General features: G+C 43.6%; 1 protein-coding gene across 1 annotated transcript in view; it reads right to left on the bottom strand.

Annotated features, from left to right (window-relative positions):
• Positions 1–288: 288 nt before the first annotated feature.
• RHCG (Rh family C glycoprotein) overlaps positions 289–24,143 on the bottom strand; it is a 167,337-nt gene continuing 143,482 nt past the window's right edge. Inside the window, exons 7-10 of the mRNA XM_077472834.1 lie at positions 22,937–23,073; positions 19,902–20,026; positions 17,678–17,751; positions 289–4,986 (exon numbers count right to left, since the gene is read on the bottom strand). Of these exons, the coding sequence (XP_077328960.1) occupies positions 4,891–4,986; positions 17,678–17,751; positions 19,902–20,026; positions 22,937–23,073 (432 nt within the window). The 3' untranslated portion in view covers positions 289–4,890. The remainder of the gene's footprint in view (positions 4,987–17,677; positions 17,752–19,901; positions 20,027–22,936; positions 23,074–24,143) is intronic.

The following is a 24,143-nucleotide window of genomic DNA, read 5'->3' as shown; positions in this document are numbered from 1 at the left end:
ATGACACTACCTGCATGGAGTTTGCATGTTCTCCCTGTGCCTGCGTGGGTTTCCCCCAGGTACTCTGGTTTCCTACCACACTCCAAAGACATGATGTTAGGTTAATTGGCTTCTAAATAATAATATAATAGATGAACATCTTAATGAGACACAAGGCACAGAGATAGGGACAATTGTAGACACGCACCCACACTCACTCAGGATGGACTGGTGTATTCAACCTTACAAACTATGTAACTATCAGCCACAATAGATGTCACTGAACAGAACAGAAAGGCCAGTGTCAAATGAAGTTTCTAAATATTTTATTGTAAAATGTATCTATCACTGTATTGTCTGCAAGAATACCTGGGTTGCCGCACTTTAATCACATACTTAAATTTTTGGCTAGATAAACAAATACATAAAAAAAAAATCAAACGGTTCATACTTTTTTGTCTGTTTCTGTCTTTATTATTATAAATCTTTCCATATGTACAGTATTTTTTAAAATAAACTTGTACAATAGGTTAATACGTTTTATTTTGTAGAACGACACCCATCCTAAATGAATTCCCCATGCCTAAAGCCATTCTCAACCTACAAAGGCTTGCAGGACGCACAGCAAATAAAATGTCCCTAGAAATATTTTGGAAATGTTGGCAACTCTGGAGATGACAAAATTTTCTTGGGGAATGATTATAAGAAGAATAGCAGATATAATATCCAAGTTCCACGGATCCCCTTTTCTGTCTGTTACAATCGGTGTACTAAACTTCACACGTGTTTTCTTAGACTCAGACACTAATATTTCTTAAGTAGAACTAAACTCTCAAATAATAGCTGGAGGTAGAGCTTTATGGTAAAAGAGACTTCTACTGTGCACACTGTTGGTGGTGCTACTAGTGGTGCATGTGCAGCGCAGTGTATACTCCTAGTCTACTCTATCTATAAGATGTCAAGAATGGAACTGGCTGGACAATGAAAGTCCAACATGCATGCACAGGAGCTATATCTTCACTGTCTTCTTAAAGCCTAACTCCAGGCTTCATTTACCTTTAAATAGGTCATTTGGACCCAACTGGTCCAAACAAATCGAAACCTTTCCTTTATTTTGCACTGTATACGGTATCCATCTGAGGCTACATACAGATGTATAAACTGTATGTAGCCTCAGATGCATACAGTATACAGCGCCATGTTCCAGAAGCAGTGTGGGAATTTTCTGTCGTTTTCCTGGAACAAAATCAAATTGGGTTGAGTGCTGCTCAGCCATTCACAGGCAGCTTTGTATTTTGTGAATGAATACAAAGCTTCCTCTGACTGGCTGAGGTCGAGAACATGACATCCACCTCTCCACCTCAGCCAATTTAAAAGAAGTCTTTTATTCACTCAAAATATATATCTGGCTGTGAATGGCTGAGCAGCATTCAGCCCCACTTTATTTTGTTTCAGGAGTAGGATGAGAAGTTCCTCTACCACTGTCAAAACACAGCGCTATATACTGTTAGACCCCTTTGACACTGGGGTGTTTTTCAGGCGCTTTAGCGTTAAAAAAAACACCTGTAGAGCGCTTGAAAGAGGCTGCAACTGCAATCCCAATGGAAAAGCCTGAGCGCTTTCACACTGAGATCCCTTTCACACTGGGGCGTTTTTCAGGCGCTTTAGCTTTAAAAAAAGAGCCTGTAAAGCGCCTGAAAGAAGCCGCAACTGCAATCTCAATGTAAAAGCCCGAGTGCTTTCATACTGAGGCGCTGCACTGGCAGGGCGTCAAAAAAAGTCCTGCAAGCAGTTTCTTTGCAGTGCTTTTGGAGCGGTGAATACAACGCTCCTAAAGCGGCCCTTCCCATTGAAATCAATGGGAGGCGCCTGTAAAACGCCTGAAAAACGCTATTGGCAGCGTTTTGTGGGCACTTTTAACCCTTTATTTGGCCACTAGCAGGGGTTAAAAGCGCCCCAATAACGCTCGAAAAATGCTGGTAAAGCGCTGCTAGTTTAAGCGGCACTTTACGAGTGTTTTTTTCGGGCGCTGACATTTTGAAAGGGCTCTTAAAGCACTTGGGCTTTCACATTGGGACTGCAGATGAGGCTTCTTTCAAGCACTTTAAAGTCGCTTTTTTTAACGCTAAAGTGCCTGAAAAACGCCCCAGTGTGAAAGGGGTCTAAATACTGTATATAAATTTATGTATACATTTTCTGCAGCACTGACAGCGAGCACATCTCTTAGTGAAGGAAATAGTTTATTTTGACCAGCCTGGTCCAAACAAATTAAAGCAGTGGTAAAAGGTAAAGCGGTAGTAAACCTTTATAAGAAAAAAATTCCCCCTGCGAGGTAAGGGCATAATGTGCTTGTATGCATAGCATACAAGCACATTATGAAAGACTTTCCTTGAAATTAAGCCTTAAGCTCTTCCTTTTTCTTCCTTCTGGGTTTGCGGGCTGCTGCTACTTAAATGGATGAGCCACGATGACGTCACTCCCACGCATGCGCACCGGAGTCTTGGGCATTGTACGCAGCTATGAAGGAATGGCATGGGTATGCCGTTCCTTCAGTGCGCATGTCTCGGTGACTTCACCGGCTGCTGCTCACTAGAATATCTTTTAAACAGTGCATGTTTAGGAGATATTCATTTAACCTACAGGTAGGCTTTAATATAACCTGTAGGTAAAAATGCAAAAATAGAGTTTGCTACCACTTTAATGCCATAATGTGCTAGTATGTATCGCATAATAGCACATTATGAGAGACTTACATGTAAAATGAATCCCTCCAGCAACATGCCGTTACCGTTGACAGAGCTTCCATCTTTACCCAGTCTTCATTCCCGTTTTGTGCACTCCAGTCCTTTGCATGTCCAAGCCGCGATGATGTTACCCACATGCGCACAGGCGTCACAGTCGCAGCACAGCACTTTCAATAGACAGCACACTTGAGTATGACGTCCATTCAGGGCACAATGCGCGTGTAGCGGTGATGTCACCAGCGGCAAAACATGCAAATATCTCCTGAACGGTGCATGTTTAGTAGATTTTCATTTTACCTACAGGTATGCTTTATTGTGAGCTTACCTGTAGGTAAAAGTGACAAAGCAGCGTTTACTACCACTTCCAAGGCAAATTAAACCTGGAGTTAGGCTTTAACATTCAAAGAGGGAAGATGCCGAACCTGGGTGACGTGATGGAAAAGGTGGCATTGGCAACAGATGAAGCTGAGACCATAAGTGTGAATCTGGATGAGAGCAGACCAAAAGGCAAGCAAGTATGTTCTGTACAATTTACATTAGATCTGCCAACAGCTATGTAGTGCAAAGGCCTGCCTGATTGAGGAATTGGATTGGATTGTTTTGGTTGATTCTCATATTAGAGGACTTAAAGTACAGTCAGACTAAGATTGTAATTTACAGACATTTTCAGCAGCTTCCCTCAGGTTTATACCACAAAACAGTCAATGGCAACCTACCACCTACAGATTATATATTTATACCAACATGGCAGGAATGGTGGTAGATTGCACTGGTACTTTGATTGTGTTTGTGGGAGTTTTCTCTTTGTTGTACAGGCAGACATGTGCTGGATGCAATACAGAATGGAAGACAGGACATGGACGGGTGGATCAGCATTACTTTTCAGTAAATAGCAGTCTTTCTTCACTTTCTAATAAGACCATACCCTAGAGCATTGGTCTCCAAACTGTGGACTGGGGGAAGTTGCAGCCTTCTGCTTGCCTTTATCTGGCCCTTGGGGTATTATTCCTCCCACTGACACCAATGATGGAGCACTATTCCTCCCACTGATACCAATAATGATGTACTATTCCTCCCACTGACAACAATAATGAGGTTGTATTCCTCCCACTGATACCAACAATGATGCACTATTCCCCCCACTGATACCAATGATGAGGTACTATTCCCCTCCACTAATACCAACAATGATGTACTATTCCTCCCACTGACACCAATAATGAGGTTGAATTCTTCCCACTGATACCAACGATGATGCTCTATTCCCCCCACTGATACCAATGATAGGACACTATTCCTCCCACTGACACCAGCAATAAGGTACTATTCCTCCCACTGGCACCAATGATGGGGCACCCTTGCTCTCATTGATACCAACAATGGGACATTATTCCTCCCACTAAAACCAGTGATAAAGCATTATTCCTCTGATACCAATGATGGGACACTATTCCTCCCAATGACACCAGTTATGGGGCACAATTTCTCCCACTGACAGCAGTACTGGTGTACTATTCCTCCCACTGACAGTAGTGATGATTTACTATTCCTCCCACTGATACAACAATGGGGCACTATTCCTCCCAATGACACCAGTTATGGGGCACAATTTCTCCCACTGACAGCAGTGCTGGTGTACTATTCCTCCCACTGACAGTAGTGATGATTTACTATTCCTCCCACTGACAGTAGTAATGATTTACTATTCCTCCCACTGATACAACAATGGGGCACTATTCCTCCCACTGATACAACAATGGGGCACTATTCCTCCCGCTAAAACCAGTGATGGGGCATGGTTTACTCCCGGTGATGCCCAGGCCTGTTCTACTCCCATTAGCCACAGTCTGGCCCCCATAAAGTCTGAAGAACATTAAACTGATCCTCTGTTTAGAAAGTTTGGAGACCCCTGCCCTAGAGCAAACCTAACAACCATATCAGCTTTTTTTTTCTATTTACTAATATTTACAACAATCATTTTCATGGTGCACAGTATTTACATTTCATTTGATCTTAGCTGATCATCAAAGGCATCTATTTAATTTTCTAAGGAAAAGGCCAATCAAGATTGACATAGTACAAAAAAATTACAAAAAAGACATCAAACGCAATAGCACAACAATGAGCATGAGCTTTGTTCCCAGTACTCGGTGTTCTAGGCTTTGTTCTATTCTACGTTTTTATCAACTTGCTTCATAGGATGAGGTAGATGAGTGACGTAGTTTTTGGCAGGCTCTGCATACTCGGGGTCCTCTTCAGGAAGCTGGAAAGCAAGAGGAAGGAATGAATCGTCATGTAAAATAAACAATTATGGTGATAAACACGGATATTGCAATAATATGAAAAAAGTCCAAAAACATAAAATGAATGAATCCATATTGTGCAAAAAAAAATGAAAAAATTTAAAACAAAAAAACACAAAAACAAGCTTGTGTGATATGTTCAGACAACCTCCATGAACTGAGATCTCCCATCACCTCCTTTAAATGGCCCTGCAAGGGGTCAAACACGCCTTGCACCCTGTGAAAACATTCCCTCCCAGGGATCGTCGGAGAATCTTGGTGGCTCAAAGGATAAAAGTAATCAAAAGCAGGTAGGTACTCCTTCCACTGTGCTGCTTTAAACTTTAAATCCACAATGACTACCGGTAAAGTTCAGCAACACATGAAAAAAACAAGAGAAAGTGCCTCCTATAGTGCAGTATCCGAGGGGTTAAAAATGAAACCACTCCACCCCAGCTAGCATTGAACTCACATTTAATGAAATTTTAAAAGCATTAAAAATGACATGACAGTCTCACTCAGTAGTAGTAGTCTACTGCCAGGCTCCACCTCAAACATAGGTGGAGCCTGATGGTGGACTACTACTACTGAGTGAGACTGTTTTTTAATGTTATCCCAGTCTTAGTCTGTAAGGTTCAATATTGAGTTGGCCCACCCATTGCAGCTATAACAACTTCAACTCTCCCGGGAAGGCCCCTTCCTGTTCCAACATGACTGCGCACCAATGCACAAAGCAAGGTCCATAAAGACATGGTAGAGCAAGTTTGGGGCGGAGGAACTTGATTGGCCTGCACAGAGTCCTGAACTCAACCCAATAGAACACTTTTGGGATGAATTAGAGTGAAGACTGCAAGCCAGGCCTTCACGTCCACATCAGTGCCTGACCTCACAATTGTGCTACTGGAAGAATGGTTAAATATTCCCATAGATACACAAGTAAACCTTCTGGGCAGCCTTCCTAGAAGTTATTATAGCTGAAAAGGGTGGGCCAACTCAATGTTGAACCCTACGGACTAAGAGTGGGATGCCATTAAAGTTAGTGTGCGTGCAAAGGCAGGTATCCCAATACTTATGGTAATTTCGTGTATATTGATAAATGAGGTATGTAAACTAGAATGGGTCTGTTAGAAAGTTTCATATAAACATAGTGTAAAAAACACCAGAAATTCTCTGGTCCTAAAATTCAAGACTACTGTAGACTAGAAGCTAGCAACCAATTGATCACAGGTAGGTAACGAGTAGATTGCCACTGACCCCAGAGTTTTGCCTCTCATGTTTATCTACAATACTTCTGGACTCTGCGTTACTACTGAGCTTTGAACTCTGGGCTACTTAGTGATGACCCCTTTGCTCTGTAATACATACTAATGACCCCCTCACTCTGTGTAATATACTACTGACCTCTGAAATCTGTGCTACTTAGTATGGACCCCTTCACTCTGTGATACATACTACTGACCACTTCACTCTGTGTAACATACTACTGGCCTCTGAAATCTGTATTACTTACTACTGACCCTCAGCACTATTCCAGACCTCTGATTTCTGTGTTACTAACTCTTGCACTCTGTGTTACTTACTAGTGACCCCTTCACTCTATGTAACATACCACTGGCCTCTGAACTCTATGTTGCTTACTACAGACCCCTGATTTCTGCATTACTCCTGACCCATGAACTCTGTGTTACATACGACTGAGCCCTGCACATTTTGTTGCTTACTTAAGACCCTAGCGTTCGGCATTACTTACTACTGACCTCTGCATTATTTAGACTCCTGCACTCTGCATACAATACTACTGTTTTCTGCAATTTGTGTTAATTTCTCCTTATTTCTGCACTCCGCAATACATACTGCTGTGAACTGTGCATTGCATACATCTGACCCTTGAATTCTGTGTTACTTACTCTTGACCCACAAACTCTGCGCTACATATTTCGACTCATGCTACTGACCCCTGAATTCTGTGTTACATGCTACTGACCCCTGAATTCTGTGTTACTTACTTATGACCCTGTGGGGGTTATTTACTAAAGGAAAAGCCACTTTGCACTGAAAGTGCACTTGGAAGTAAAGTCGCTGTAGATCCGAGGGAGACATTCAAGGAAAATAAAAAACAGCATTGTACATGATTGGATGATAAAATCAGCAGAGCTTCCACTCATTTCAGATCTACCCCTTAGATTTAGAGCGACTGCACTTCCAAGTGCACTTGCACTGCAAAGTAGTTTTGACTTTCGTAAATAACCCCCTGTGTGCACTACTCCTGATCCAAAAACTCTGTTACATACTACTGACTCCTGCACTCTGCCTTGCTTACTCTTGACCCCAGCATTCTGTATTACTTACTACTAACCTCTGCATTATTTACTCCTGACCCCTGCTCTATGCAGTCAATGCACCTGACCTTTGTAATCTGTGTCACTTGCTCCTTACCTCTGAAATCTGCATTACCCACTAATGAGCCCTGAGCTCTGGGTTATTTACTAATGACCCCTAAAATCCTTCCTTTTGTAATGGGACCTTGCTAGGTTGTCACCTTAATGACTTTCCGCAAAATCGCATACCTGTATGTCATTTTGCTGAAGTGGTTGTACTGAGGTGATACCTGGCTGGTTGTTACTACAAGCAGTGGGAGGGGATGTTCCCCCCCACTGCCTTCCTTCGCTCGGGTCTCCCATCCCACTGGGAGACCTGAGCGACCAGCTGGCACATCCGCTGGCTGGCCGGAGCCCTGAACAAAGCCAGAATCAGCTTTGATCGGGTCTCCAATGTAGTACCCTGGAAGTAACATCACAACATCACATCATTTACTCAGCAGCCAACGGCGCCAGTTTAAAAAAATTCACAGTATTCGAAAACATAAATTTTGGTGTTTTAACCACTTCAATACCGGGCACTTAAACACCTTCCTGCCCAGACCAATTTTGAGCTTTCAGCGCTGTCGCACTTTGAATGACAATTGCGCGGTCATGCTACACTGTATCATTTTTTTCCCACAAATAGAGCTTTCTTTTGGTGGTATTTGATCACCTCTACGGTTTTTATTTTTTGCTAAACAAATAAAAAAATACAGAATATTTTGAAAAAATATGTTTTTTTTTGTTTCAGTTACAAAACTTGGTAAATAAGTAAGTTTTCTCCTTCACTGGTGGGCACTGATGGGGCTACACTGATAAGGTGGCACTAATGAAGTGGCACTGATGAGGTGGCATTGATGGACACTAATATGTGCACTGATAGGCGGCACTGATGGGCGACACGGATGTGCACTGATAGGTAGCACAAATTGGCATTGATAGGCGGTACAGATGGGCATGGATAGGTGGTACAGATGGGAATGGATAGGCGGCACGGATGGGCACTGATAGGCGGCACGGATGGGCACTGATAGGCGGCAATGTATTGTTTTATACTGTACTAATGGATGCCAATCAGTGCCAAACAATAATGCATGCCAATCAGTGATGCCCATTGTGGGCACTGATTGGCATCTATTGTGGGCACTGATTGGAATCCATTGTGGGCACTGACTGCAATCCCTGGTGGTCTAGGGTGGCATACCTTATGCTGGGCATCCCTGGTGGTCCAGTGTGGGCTTCCTTGGGGGGGCTGCGCTGATAATCGATCAGCACAGACCCCCAATGTCAGAGGAGCAGCCGATCGGCTCTCCTCTACTCGCGCCTGACAGACGCGAGTGAGGAAAAGCCGATCACCGGCTCTTCCTATTTACACTGTGATCAGCCGTGATTGGACACGGCTGATCACGTGGTAAAGAGTCTCCGTGGGAGATTCTTTACCGAGATCGTAGTTGACACCCCGCAACAACGATCATGTCACGTCATATGACGTCCGGTCAGGACTTTTAAACCACTATGCTGCCGTGCTTTTGTTATAGGACGGGCGGCAAGTGGTTAAATAAATTGAAGTGCAGAGGAGGAGTTTTAGACCCGCAATCCCTCCATAAAGAGCACCTGTCACTGACTATTATTGTCACAAAGAATGTTTACATTCCTTGTGACGGCAATAAAAGTGATCAGGAATTTATTTATTTTTTTTAAAGGACAGTGTAAAAATAAATAAGAAAAAATTGTAAAGCGCCACATCCCTCTGTGCTCACGTGCCAAAGAAAACGCATACGTAAGTCGCACCTGCAAATGTAAACAGTGTTCAAATCAGACATGTGAGGTATTGCCACGATCGTTAGAGTGAGAGCAATAATTCTAGAACTCCTCTGTAACTCTAAACCGGTAACCGTTAAAAAAATGTTAAAACATCGCCTATTGAGGTTTTAGATTACCGTAGCTTGTCGCCATTCCACAAGTGTAAATTTTATAAGCGAGACATGTCAGGTATCTATTTACTCGGCGTAACATCATCCTTCACATTATACAAAAAAATTGGGCTAACTTTACTGTTTTTTTTTTTTTTTTAAATCATTGAAGTGTATTTTTTCCCCAAAAAATGCGTTTAAAAGGCCGCTGCCAAATACAGTGTAACATAAAATATGGCAACCAACCGCCATTTTATTCTCTAGGGTCTCACATATATATATATATTTTATAAAATGTTTGGGGGCTCTACCTAATTTTCAAAATGATGATTTTAATTGATTTTAACAACAAATGTCAGAAATAGGCCTGGTCTTGAAATGGTTAAAAAAAAAAAAAGGATGCATGTCGCATTGTGGTAACCTTTGTTGTTCAGGTAGATTCGATTTCCACCTCTGTAGGGTTGCCTACCCCTGTATGTAGACTCTCAAGTAAATCCTAGGCACTTTTTTGTAATAGGAGGGTCTGGATTAGAGGCATTTTTTACAGTGATTAGCTAGGTGCAGGTGGTGAGAAATTAGATTTTTATTTTATTTTGCTTGCATGAAGATGGGCATTACAAGAGACATCTACTAAGAGGAACAAGAAGACCATTTCTGACCTCCTTCTGAAAATGGTAGTTGTCTTTGTTTCTTTGTCTATGTCACATGATACTGACCTAAAGCAGGTGTTTCGTCACATATGGTGACCCATCACATTTGGCTACCCACTGGACTGCCACGCGCATGCCATATGCGTTCCAACACTGTGGCAATTTTGTGCCCACCCCCCTGAGTCCAGGTTGAAGCTCCACCATCCAAATGGACATAGAGTTAGATCATAATTATGCCGAGCGAAGCGAGGCCATGCCCTGAAGCGTGGCGAGGGGCCCTGTGTTGCATGTTGCATGTGCACTCCAGCAGGTAGCAAAATGTGATGGGTAGCCGAATGTGACGTAACACAGGCATGAATGTGGAGTCAGGGCCTCTGATCTGTATATTTGTTGTGTGGTCTCAGAAACTACTGAAGCCACTGGATCCACATGACCTCCAGGGAACTAGTATTTTATAAGGGGGGGTCCGCAATGACAATCTCCATATTACAAGTTTCCTTTAACATCAGTTCTTTAAATTGGCCAGTGCAACAAGCATGTATTATTATAACAATAATTCAGCATATACAGGTTCAACTACAATTAATGTTTATTACATTTTTTGTCATGTTTGGCTTTTTTAGCGATGTATGAATTGATGAGTGATACTGCTCAGTTTGAATACATGGTTAGTTCATTGCATTGCATTGTATTTTATTTCTTAGTGGTATTGTATGTCAATTATGCTTTACTGCCATCTAGTGGCAAAGAGAAGATTTGTATTTTTGTTCTACTTGCAAGGAAGTTCAGTATTACCTTTGACTTATCAATAAATGAGGAGGCTTTTATAAAGGATTTAATGGCTGTGTACAGTATACCACTTTTCTGGTGATTTTCTTTTGTTCTGTTAGGGCTCATTCACACTAGCATTAATCTCTGAAGAGCGATCCATACATTGATTGCTTTTCAGAGATCAAAGTTAGTATGAACGAGCTCCAACAGAACAAAAAAAAAAGGAAAAAAAAACACAAAAAAAGCCATTAAATTGTGTATAAAAGCAGTGAGGAGGTACTGTATCACCTCCTCACTGCTTGCTTTAAACGCTTGAGTGCTGCACTAGCACGCAGCAACTACGTGCAGGGCCGGACTTACTATTGGGCTTGACTGGGCTCAAGCCCATGGGCCCCGCCAAGATGCATAGCCAAGTGTACTCGACTTGGCTCCACTCACAGTCACGCCCAGTCCCGCCCTATGATGGACATAACACAGGGACTAGGCGTGACTGTGAGCCGAGCCGAGTACTCTCGGCACTCTGCTCGGGACTGCGAGAGGACCCGAGAGCCGCCGAGAGGACCCGAGAGCCACCGAGAGGACCCGAGAGGCGCCGAGATACAGAGGACTTTTACATTTTTAAACTTCAAGACTGCAATGACAAGGCTGCAAATGACACTGGGGCATGGCAGCAAATGACAAGGCTACACTGACAAGGCTGCAAATTAATGGGCAAGGCTGCAGATGAATGGGCAAGGCTGTAGATGAACACTGATAAGGCTGCTTTGATGGGCATTTAAATGTACGTTTTTTTCCCTAAAATTCCCTCCTAAACTTGGGGTGCGTTTTATACGCCGATAAGTACGGTAATGTATAGAAGGTAGGGCCCAAAAGTGACTCAAGCCCAGGGGCCCCCACCACCCTAAGTCCTGCCCTGACTACGTGGGTTGCATGCGGTTGGTGCTTGGAGAGTGGCCCTATTCACTTGAATGGGTTGCATTTGGTGGGTGCTACACCAGGGGGTATAATTCCTACAGTGGTCGCGAAGCAAAGCATCATGGCTGCTGCAAGTGTACACACTTAGATGCCGTCACTGCAGTTAAAGGGGGTTGCGCTAGGGAGGCGGTAAAAGCACAGCTAAATAGGGGGTTTTACCCTCCCACCCCAACTGCTAGTGTGAATAAGCCCTTTTAGCTTAGTTTTTTGTTGTGCTGTCTATAAAAGCACATACAATAGTTTTGTTTACAACAGGGATTTTTCAGCTGTCCACTTTTTTGGTCTATCACTTTCTATTCATTTTCCAATAGGTCTTAGCCCCTGTACACACGGTCGGAGATTTCGACAACCAAATCCGTCGGATTTTGTCCGTCGGATTTCGCCCGTCGGATCTTGTCCGAAACTGTTGCATACACACGGTCGGACTAAGTTGTTGAAAAATCTGATCATTCAGAACGTGATTATGTAATTTCGTTACGATGGGACTACGTTCAGGCTAGTAGCCAATAGCTTTGATGTAGGAATTTGATCTGAGCATGCGTGGCACTTGGTCCGATCAAAATTCTCTACACATGATCGGAGTATGTCCGATCGAACCAGTTGGTCGGGAAATATTTCCAACATGTTGGAAAATTGGGTCCGACAGATATTCCGACGGAATCAGTCTGATGCATACCACACACAGTCGGATTATCCGACAACAAGGTCCGATAGGACACATTCCGACGGATTCTCCGACCGTGTGTACAAGGGCCAAGATAGATAGATAAATTTTCTTTCTTTATTACTCAGAACCCCCAAACTATATATATATATATACAGTGCCTTGCGAAAGTATTCGGCCCCCTTGAACTTTTCAACCTTTTGCCACATTTCAGGCTTCAAACATAAAGATATAAAATTTTTATTTTTGTGAAGAATCACCAACAAGTGGGACACAATTGTGAAGTGGAACGAAATCTATTGGATTTTTGAAACTTTTTTAACTAATAAAAAAATGAAAAGCGGGGCGTGCAAAATTATTCGGCCCCCTTGCGTTAATACTTTGTAGAGCCACCTTTTGCTGTGATTACAGCTGCAAGTCGCTTGGGGTATGTCTCTATCAGTTTTGCACATCGAGAGACTGAAATTCTTGCCCATTCTTCCTTGCAAAACAGCTCGAGCTCAGTGAGGTTGGATGGAGAGCGTTTGTGAACAGCAGTTTTCAGCTCTTTCCACAGATTCTCGATTGGATTCAGCTCTGGACTTTGACTTGGCCATTCTAACACCTGGATACGTTTATTTGTGAACCATTCCTTTGTAGATTTTGCTGTATGTTTGGGATCATTGTCTTGTTGGAAGATAAATCTCCATCCCAGTTTCAGGTCTTTTGCAGACTCCAACAGGTTTTCATCCAGAATGGTCCTGTATTTGGCTGCTTCCATCTTCCCCTCAATTTTAACCATCTTCCCTGTCCCTGCTGAAGAAAAGCAGGCCCAAACCATGATGCTGCCACCACCATGTTTGACAGTGGGGATGGTGTGTTGAGGGTGATGAGCTGTGTTGCTTTTACACCAAACATATCGTTTTGCATTGTGGGCAAAAAGTTTGATTTTGGTTTCATCTGACCAGAGCACCTTCTTCCACATGTTTGGTGTGTCTCCCAGGTGGCTTGTGGCAAACTTTAGACAAGACTTTTTATGGATATCTTTGAGAAATGGCTTTCTTCTTGCCATTCTTCCATAAAGGCCAGATTTGTGCAGTGTACGACTGATTGTTGTCCTATGGACAGACTCTCCCACCTCAGCTGTAGTTCTCTGCAGTTCATCATGGGCCTCTTGGCTGCATCTCTGATCAGTCTTCTCCTTGTCTGAGCTGAAAGTTTAGAGGGACGGCCAGGTTTTGGTAGATTTGCAGTGGTCTGATACTCCTTCCATTTCAAAATGATCGCTTGCACAGTGCTCCTTGGGATGTTTAACGCTTGGGAAATCTTTTTGTATCCAAATCCGGCTTTAAACTTCTCCACAACAGTATTATGGACCTGCCTGGTGTGTTCCTTGGTCTTCATGATGCTCTCTGCGCTTTCAACAGAACCCTGAGATTATCACAGAGCAGGTGCATTTATACAGAGACTTGATTACACACAGGTGGATTCTATTTATCACCATCAGTCGTTTAGGACAACATTGGATCATTCAGAGATCCTCGCTGAACTTCTGGAGTGAGTTTGCTGCACTGAAAGTAAAGGGGGTCGAATAATTTTGCACGCACCACTTTTCAGTTTTTTATTTGCTAAAAAAGTTTAAAATATCCAATAGATTTCGTTCCACTTCACAATTGTGTCCCACTTGTTGGTGATTCTTCACAAAAAATAAACATTTTATATCTTTATGTTTGAAGCCTGAAATGTGGCAAAAGGTTGAAAAGTTCAAGGGGGCCAAATACTTTTGCAAGCCACTGTATGTATGTATATATATATATATATATATATATATATATATATATATATATATATATTTTTTTTTTTTTTTTTTTATCAGAGACCCTGAGGAATAAAATGGCAGTTGCAATATTTTTATGTCCCATGGTATTTGCGCAGCAATTTTTCAAACATGAATTTTTTGGAAAGAAAACACTTTCATGAATTAAAAAAAATAAATAATAATACAAAAAAATACAAAAATAACCCCACAACAGTTGCCTCAATTTTTTTGTATAATGTCAAAGATGCATTATGCTAAGTTGATACCTAACATGTCAGAGTATAAAATTGCGCACACTCGTGGAATGTCACCAAACTTTGGTACTTATAAATCTCCATAGGCTACACTTTAAACATTTTTACAGGCTACAGGTTTAGAGTTACAGAGGTCTTGCATTAGAATTATTGCTCTCCCTCTAACGATTGCGGCGATACCTCACATGTGTAGTTTGTAATAGGAATATGGCATGGCAGGTCCTCTTTACGAATAGATTTGGGGTCTACAAGTCCTCACATCTCTTTTTAATTTTTAGAGCAAAAAAAAATAAAAATCGATCTCAGGCTTCCCAGCAAAAAAAACAAAAAAAACCCAGCAGTGTTTACATCTACCAGTGCCAGAAGTGATGTCATGGCCTCACTTCCGGCCTCCGAGGGTCAGAGCTGGAGGGGGACTATTCAGTCCCTGGCCAGCTCTATGGTAAACCGCCGCCGGCAGCAGATTCATTCTACGGCTCCTCCATCGCACGGGTGAGCCGGGAGAAGCACCGAAGGGCGCAGGAGGAGGGGGACATCCCCTCCCGTCTCCTGTAAAAGCAATCAAGCGGTTAAACAGCCACTATGATTGCTTTTACATTGCAGGGAATCGCCTGCTGAAAAAAAAAAAAAGAAGATATCTGGATGATACCTGCAGCTGCCCCCATCATTGAGATATTGCCACTTCAAATCCCCAAAATCATATGACGTCAACCCGGTGGAAGTGGGTAAATAAATCCACTGTATCCTCTCATCCTCCAATGACCAGCAAGGGCTATAGAAGCAAGTATCCACAAACCATCCTCTTATACACTCAGATGGTTTGCTGATACCCCCTGCTGGTCACTGGAGAATGAGGGGATACAGCAAATCCAAAGAGTCGGCCCACTACTTATTTATCAATATGAGATCAATATTATCCAGTGAGTGAGCATTTTAAAGGGGCACTTCAGAGCACATTCTTTGTTGGTATTTTCGATTAGTTGGCACATCTTGGTCAACGCAGTTGATGTAGCTTGGCACACAGTGAAAGCGGAGTTCCACCCAAAAGTGGAACTTGCGCTTTAAGTACTCCTCGCCCCCTAACATGGCACATTTGGCATGTAACTTTTTTTTTGGGGGGGGGGGGAGTGTGTACCTACTTTAGATTGGGACTTCCTGTCCCACTTCCTCCTTCTGCTCTTGGCCCGCTAAGTGGCACCTCCTCTCCCCCTAGACGACCCCTCCCTCTCTGCAATCTTCTGGGACACATCACAGCTCCCAGAAGATTGCCTGGCTACTAACGCATGCGCAGTGCGCGCCCGGCTGTGAAGCCGAAAGCTGTCACGGTCGGGCACCCACAGTTGCTATGACGGCGCCGGCAGAGAGCGGGGGGAGAGGAGCGAGGTTCTGGGCACCCGCATTGCTGGACCGTGGGACAGGTGAGCGTCTGTTTATTAAAAGTCAGCAGCTATGCTTTTTGTAGCTGCTGACTTTTAATTAACGAAAAAACGAGTGGAACCCTGCTTTACTTTGCCTCTTTATTTGTAATATATTAGCACCTAATGCTGATAAGTTTTAAAAGGTTCTAAAGGCTGAAGGTGTGTTACCTTCATGCATTCTATGCGTAAAGGAAAAGACCTTCACTATGTACCTCCCACATCCCAACCCCCCTTATACTTACCTGAGCCCGATTCAATGGGAATGGTCAATGTCAATCACAGCCAGTGAGGAGGGAGTTGGGGTCAGAGCCAATACCCACTCTGTGTTTCTTACAGACACACAAAGCAGGGCTCGGGAGCAAGCACACAAGTGCCCCCTGTAGCAAATGTCAGCGGGGGTGGCGGAGCCAGAAGTGCCAGTTGGGGACCCAAGAAGAGAAAGATTAGGGCTGCTCTGTGCAAAACTATTTTTATGTTATTATCACTTTAACTGCTTGCTGCCTGCCCACCATCAAATCACGGCAGAGTGGTGTAGCTCTCGTTCTGGGACGCCATCCCAGAACGTCCGGTCTGTGTTGCTAGGGCATGGCACGACCCCGATCTCCGTAAAGAGCCACGTCCTGTCAAATCACAGCCGGGCACGTTTTTTTAAATATATATTCTTTATTTTCATATTTTGTTCTGTTTTACACACATATTCTTTTGACCATTGAGCCTTTTACAATCATTATTGACAGCCGGTCACATGTAAACAAGGAAGTGCCGGTAATCGGCTCTCCTCACCTCACACTGACAGAGAGTGAGGAGAGGAGAGCCAATCAGTGGCATCTCCTCACAGGGGAATATGTAGAAATGAAATCAGGGCACTGATCATCAGTGCCCTAAATAAAATAAAGAAATAAAGTGTCACCAATCAGTGCCCACCAATGCCAGCTATCAGTGCCCCCCAGTGGCAGCAATTAGTGCCCCCCCAGTGGCAGCAATCAGTGCCCACCAGTGGCAGCAATCAGTGCCCACCAGTGGCAGCAATCAGTGCCACCAATCAGTGCCCATTAGCAATGCCAGTCAGTGCTGGTAATCAGTGCCACCTATCAGTGCTGCCCATCAATACCCATCACTGCTGTCAATCAATTTCCATCAGTGTCGCCCATCAGTGCCACCCATCAGTACCGCCTATCTGTACCGCCTATCAGTGCCCACCAGTGCCACCTACCAGTGCCCATCAGTGCCGCCTATCAGTGCTCATCAGTGCCACCAATTGTGCCTATAAGTGTGGCATATTAGTGTCTCCTCATCAGTGTCCATAAGTGCCACCTTATCAATGCCCTCCAGTTCAGCCTATTAGTGCCCATTAGTGCCGCCTCATCAGTGCATATCAATGAAGGTGAAAAATTACTTAGTTACAAAATTTACTGACAGAAAAAAAAAAAGTAAAAAACATTTGGTAAAAAAAAAAAAAAAACAGTGATTAAATACCACCAAAATAAAGCTCTATTTGTTTTCTATTTAAAGAAAATGATAAAACTGTGTTTGAGTACAGTGTAGCATGACCGCGCAATTGTCATTCAAAGTGCAACAGTGCTGAAAGCTGAAAAATGGCCTGGGCAGGAAGGGGTATTAGTGCCTGGTAGGCAAGTGGTTAAAATAACTTTTCGTGATTCTCTTGTTTTTTACCTTGTTCTGAATTAGCAATTTATTGTAGCACCTGTTGCAGTTTATTCATTGGAGATCACATTAACACACATCTTCTAATAATATTACTACATGAAGAGCACTTTACTCATCCATGGTTTGTAGTATATTAGCACTTTATCAACGGTTTGTATAGGTTTTGAATGTAGCACCATTACACAATGGTTGTTCTCTTACCTCCCAGTAGACGCCATCGAAAAAACAGTTCTCATCTGAAGGATCCCCCCAAAATGGCAATTTCAGTAACAATCCTAAAAAAAAAAATAAGGAACTGAGGTGCTGTGGCCATGAATACTTCACATGATATAGAGTCAACAGAACTGTAAGGGCTCCTTCACACGTGAGGTTTTGGGGTGCTGCAAAATCCAGCAGCTGACCTGTGCTTTTACTGTGCCCCCCCCCCAACCATTACCCCTCTTGGCTGCAGAGGCTGCAGTCAGGGGTGTACACATGCCGTGGCCATAATGCTTTGCTTCATGTCTACAGCAATAGTTATACATCCAGGCTCTTTCAGTGGATGCGACCCATTCATGTGAATGGGGCTGCTCTGCAAGCTTAATGAAACCATGTGCAATGCATGTGGCCAGGGCCGTAGATAAGGGGGTACTACAAGTCCTCATGCATGGGGCCCAGGTCAGCAAGGGAGCCCAGGCACCAGGGTGAATTGGATGTGGACAGGGAGGGTGATCAGTGTGTCAGGGGGGCAATTACTGGAACCAATCCCCTGCATGGCTCTCTCTGCAGCAGCTCAAAGATGGCTCTTCTTCTGTCCCTCATGTTGGCTTTCAGCTGCCACAGAGAGAGCAATACAAAAGATCAGTTTCAGTAATTCCCCCCCCCCCGCCATACTGATCACCCTCCCTGTGCACCATATGTTTCCCCCTGCTGCCCAGGCCCCCTGTGTGCTCCCCTCCCCACCCCCACAGTGCTCCCGACTTCCCTCCTCTCCTTCTCACTGGCAGCTGCAAGCACACAATACGATCCTTCAAGATAAGGTGTGGGGGAAAGGGGGAAAGGTCTGATAAATATGTCATATTTAGCAACCCCTTCCTCTTATGAATGAACACAATCAGTGATCGGTACTGACCACTCACTGTGTTCATTCATAACTGAAGCATTGGCTGTATGGAGCCCATGTCAGGTTGGGCGGTTGTCCGCACGGGGCCCCGTGTCCGGTTGTCCGCACGGGGCCCCCGTGTCCGGTTGTCCGCACGGGGCCCCCGTGTCCGGTTGTCCGCACGGGGCCCCCGTGTCCGGTTGTCCGCACGGGGCCCCCATGTCCGGTTGTCCGCACGGGGCCCCCGTGTCCGGTTGTCCGTGTCAGTGTCCTGTGGTTTCTAACAGCAGTCCTGCATGTGGCTGTGGCGAACTAGTGCAGTGATTAAGGAGTCAAAGCAGGTGGTGATACAACACCACCTCATCACCTGTCAAATGCCGTCTGAAGAACCATCCAAACACAGATGGCTCTTCAAAGAGCACCGGTAGTAAGAACAAGCCTTTACGGGATTGGTGGCGTTTTTAAGCTTACAGTGCACTAAGTTGGACCCTTTAGTCATTTGTGATTAACTACATTCTGCCATGTCACAACATACTGCACCAAGTTACCAGCGGCTCCTGCAGGGGTAGCGCTACAAATATATTATTACACAGCATAAATTTAGATATTTAGAAATGTAGATAGCAAAGATTTGACAGACATCAAATATGATAATGAATGGATGCTCGTTCTCCTTTAGGGGGAAAGTGTGTCTACCTTGTATCATAAGGGTATTTGGCTGTGACAGACCCAACCAGGACAGGGGCTTTCGGAGGGTTCTGCAGGGTGGCCTCTTGACTACTGACTATGGGCCTTGGCTTTTAAGGGAATACTACTCTTTGGGAGATAGGTTCCTGGGTGGTCTTGCTTCAGATTGAACGAAGACGATATTAGTTATATGAACTATAACTAAGCTGTGTTTAGGGGATTTCTCATCTGAGTCTTGGCTGTTATCCAGAACTCAGTTGATCAATAACCCTTTTTAATAACCATTTTTTGTACATATACCTTTATCCCTGTAAAACCTAAGATAATATCTATTTGACTTGTGTTGGAATGTCATTTAAAGGTGCCTGCAAGAAGATGTCTGAACCCAGAGTGTCAGATGGGTTGGAGTGTTCATAGCGTCAGGGTGGTGCAGTTGAACAGGTAAATCAAAGCCACCCTCAATGGGGCAGTGCCACAGCTAATTTAAGGGTCTCTGGTTATCGATGTTCTGCTTGCCAGATTTTGCCAAGTACTGCTCAAGATTACCAATAGAAGTTTACAAAGACCTATAACTAGACAGTGCAGACCTGTTAAGCCACATTTAAATACATTTAGTAACATTGAAAAATTGTAAATGTCAGTATTGAAAGTACCTACCTACTAGAGTTCCTCCCACAAATGCAAAGGCCAGTGACACAAATATGCCTGCAGCTTGATATCCACCTTGTATGCTGGGTGTTCTGGTTGCATATTCATCTTTAAATCTGAAAAATTCTGCAAGACTGAAAAGCAAAGAAAGCATTTAGTGCTACCGAATAATGACTAAGATCAAAGCAGGAATTTAGGAGCTTTTACTGATGACAAATCTGAATCATTGCTTTGTTACAGCTAAGTAGGTTTTGGTATAATTTGCCCCCAAGGCAGATTTGGATTGGTTGCATATTTCACTGCCTCTCTATGTGCTGTAAGTCTCCCGCCCATCACTCTGTTCTGTTCTCATATGTACGGTGCCTCCACCCTACCTGTAGCTATTTATTGATGTGTATGTTCTCCTCTTGTTTGAACATAGTCATCTGATTTATGTATAGCTTTTATTTTTTTGCATCCAGCTCCTGTATTGTTTCCTAAACCCAAAACTAAAAATGTAATCTACTGCAGTTTACCAAACATTAGATGTAGTGGCTGAATTTGTTTTCTTTTTTTTTCAGGCTTTTTTCCCTTCTGTTTTCACCTGATGATCTGGGCAGTAGCACACTTCCTGTAATGGAGTGCCCCCACTCTGGATGAATGAGAACAGGGGGCACAGGGATACTAGAATTGTTAGAGTGTTGCCTGAGGGTCAGGGTAGAATTAAATATACTAGCAGATTTACATGCACTCACAAAATGAAGGCAAACGCCAGCTCACACTTTATAAACAGTTTCAGCAAACAGTTTTTTTTTCCTTTTAGAAAAAAGGTTTAACATTAAAAAATAAAAGCTGATCATTGTAAGCTCCTCTATCAGCGTGATATGGTTTGTCTTTGTAAACTGATAATTCTGGAAGAGAGCTTGTGTCAGGACCTGGATCACCTGGCCCATGGCTCCCAGAGAGGAAGGTTGTAGTTCCAGTGTCAACCAGCGGGTGTCTTTGAGCAGCCAGCAAATCCCGTTACTCAGTCTCCACCTGATGCTGGCTGCTGTGAGAGTATTTAGTTCCTCCTCTACTGTTCCTTGGTGCTTCAGGGTTTTGCTTTGCTAGCCAGATACTTCTTGCCATTTAATCCTGAATCCGATTCCTGTCTTGTACCTGTACCTTGTACCCCGCTGCCTAATATCTGCTCCTCTAATTCCTGATCCCAGTCCTGCCCCCCCCCCCTTTTCATTACACCTTCAGTTTTACCCTATGATCCGTGTTCCCCATTTTGGATATATTGTATATAGTTAGTTGCTAGTCAGGTATTTTTGTCAGTTGGTTATGGTTCACTTGTATTTTCACATTGGCTGTGTATTTGGGATGCTGGTGTTTGGATGTGTTTTGTTTCACGGTTAATAAACTGGCTTACATCATATATAGTCTGGCTTCAGTTTCTTAAGTGTAGCTACACAGATCTGGAAATCCCTGGAATTGGTATCCCTGGCCCTGACAGCTTGTTCTTTTGAAAAAAATAAATAAAAAATTAATGCAACTATCACATTTAAGAATTTGTAAGATTACTCTGACCTTTCTGATGTCTATTAAGTAGTTTTTTTTTAAATGAACTTTTGTATGAATATTTGGCACAAATGTTCTTAAAGGAAAAAAAACATTTCAAAACAAATGTCTACTAGAGTATGGCCATCTTTAGCCCCATCTTGAGTGTCTATGTGAATTCCAGGCCACCTTCTTGTCCAGCACTAGCTGATGGGTTGTTTCCACATCTGTGTGTTTGCTTCTGGCAAACTTCTGACCTAATACCTATTTATCTTGAACCTGTCACCAGTCTGTCCCTGTTAGTCACCCGTTGGTTGGATTATTTAATTAGCAATAGTTAAAGCCTGGGAATTAGCCGCACAACTCTATCTCTACATCCAAAGCTCTGGCGAAGGCCAGGGATTCCATGGTCCTGCCCTCTTCTGGTAAGTCAGTCACCCAGTGATGACCCAACCTATAGTCTCTGTGTCCTCTGTCACTGTGTATCATAGTTGTCTAGTCTCAGATAGTTCACATGGTTCTGACCCCTGCTTCTGTCTGACTACATCCTTTGGCATTGGACTAGTGGCTACGCTTTACTTTACAATAATGTCTGTGCTTCTCCTTGAACCAATATTAGGAATGTCTAAACTCCTTAAATCCAACCAGCAATCTTCTATTGATCCTGGCGGTTGATACAAGAAAGAAGCTGTTAACCCAACACCCACAAAATAGGAGAACTTGAACCTCAAGGTCCATATTAATTAGCATTCAAATCCTTTACTGCCTAGATCAGGGGTCTCCAAACTAAACAAAGGGTCAGTTTACTGTCCTCAAACAATTTAGCAGGGACTGTGGGCCTTTGGGAATAGATAATCTCTCAGGCTTGGTGGTCAGTGGGAATAAAAAAAAATAACACAGTACCCCCTGGGGTTAGGTGGTGGAATAATGCCATCATTGGTATTAGTTGAATAAATAGTGCCTACAACGTTGGTGTCAGTGGGAGGAATTGTGCCCCATTGTTGGCTTCAGTGGGGAGAATAGTGTCACATCGTTGGTGTCAATAGAAGGAACAGTGCCCCATTATTGGTGTCAATGGAAAGAATAGTGCTCCATTGTTGGTGTCAGTGGGAGGAATAGTGACCCATCACTGGTGTCAGTGGGAGAAATAGTGACCCATCATTGGTGTCAGTGGGGAGAATAGCGCCCCGTCATTTGTCAGTGCAAGGAATAGCACCCCATCATTGATGTCAAAGGAAGAATTTATGTTCCGTTTTTGTCAATGGGAGGAATAATACCCCACTGTTGGTATCAGAAGAAGGAATAGTGCCTTGTAACAGGTGGTGGAATAGTGTCTCAAGGGCCGGATAAATGCAAGCAAAGAGACACATCCAGCCCACTGGCTGCAATTTGGAGACCACTGGCCTAGACGACTATAAAATATATAACCATCATACTATGGGCTGCTATCATCTGTTTAGTGCAACAAAAAGAATGAGAAGGCATTCTGAAAAATAGCATGCTTCTAGCAATGTCCTCACCCAGCTGATGTGTACACTGCTTCAGTGGCGCAGGCTGCCGTTACTGCTCCTACTATCCCTCCGATTATACCCGGCATTCCATGGAGATTATGAATTCCGCAAGTATCATGGAGATTTATTTTTGAGTACAATAAAGGCTGTAAAATAGGATTAAAAAGATTTTATTGTAGCAAACAAATATGATTTCAGGCATTTTACTTTGGTATAAATTGAGAGATAGTAAATAAATCCCCTTTAAAGATAACCATCAAGATAAAGAGGGGCTTGCTAACTGTGGTTGTAAAAAAATAAATTACAAATGAGTCAAGTAAATAACGCCTTGACTGATTTGCAGTTCTTGGACTCCGATATACATGTAGCACATTGGAGTTCTAGGACTTTCCCCAGCTTTTAGGCTTTGGAAGGGGTTTTACCATTTGTACATGTAGCGGCCATAACCCGTTGCAAGGCGGCCTTGACTTTATGGGCTTACCAGTTACCTTCTCTTGGCCTGCTCTTCCACTTCTAGGGGTTCCCAGGGTTGATACCCAACGATTTTTACACTAACACAGATGAAGTCCTTTTTCAAAAGGTTTATTTTGCAGTAAGAACTTTCAAATAACACAGTCTCTTAGGGAACAGAGGGCACGGGTGAAGAAATCAGGCACCTTGAACTGCAGGTCTAGCAAAGTCTCTATTTCCAACCAGAGAGTAGCCACTCGCAGCTGGGTACTTCAAGGCTGAACAGATCTCTGGCCAGAGATCATGGCAGTCAGCACGTTGACTCAAACTTGAACAATCAACTAAGGGTGAATAGGAACATTTTCCTCTGTACCTGGAACGTTTCCCGTCTCCTCAATGGTACTGGAAAAGTGTGAATTCGCCAATGTCCTTCTCAACTCAGTAACCAGACACTTCTCAGGATGCCACTTGCCGGCTCTCCTCCGAAGAGTCCTCCCCTGATCTCTTCCACAAGCTGTGGTGTCCCTCCAAGCAGAGATCACACCCAGACACTTTGAATCCTCCCTCAGTTACTGCGCCTTGGACCAGCCGGGTCCGAGACTCGGGAACAGACGGATCCCTTCCCCAGACCAGACAGTTCTATCAGGGGCCACTAACAGGAACATGTTGCGGGGTGTTGAACACCCTCGTGACCGGGACCCCTCACGGGGCTACCCCGGTCCTGGAACCAGAACAGGCCACACAGGTCTCACGAACAACTCCGGCA

The sequence above is a fragment of the Lithobates pipiens genome, unplaced genomic scaffold (assembly GCF_037356315.1).
Source record: "Lithobates pipiens isolate NorthernLeopardFrog02 unplaced genomic scaffold, aLitPip1_a1.2 Scaffold_8, whole genome shotgun sequence".
Classification (NCBI taxonomy): Eukaryota; Metazoa; Chordata; class Amphibia; order Anura; family Ranidae; genus Lithobates; species Lithobates pipiens.
The sequence above is the reverse complement of the archived record's forward strand: the minus strand, read 5'-3'. Positions and strand labels throughout refer to the sequence as shown.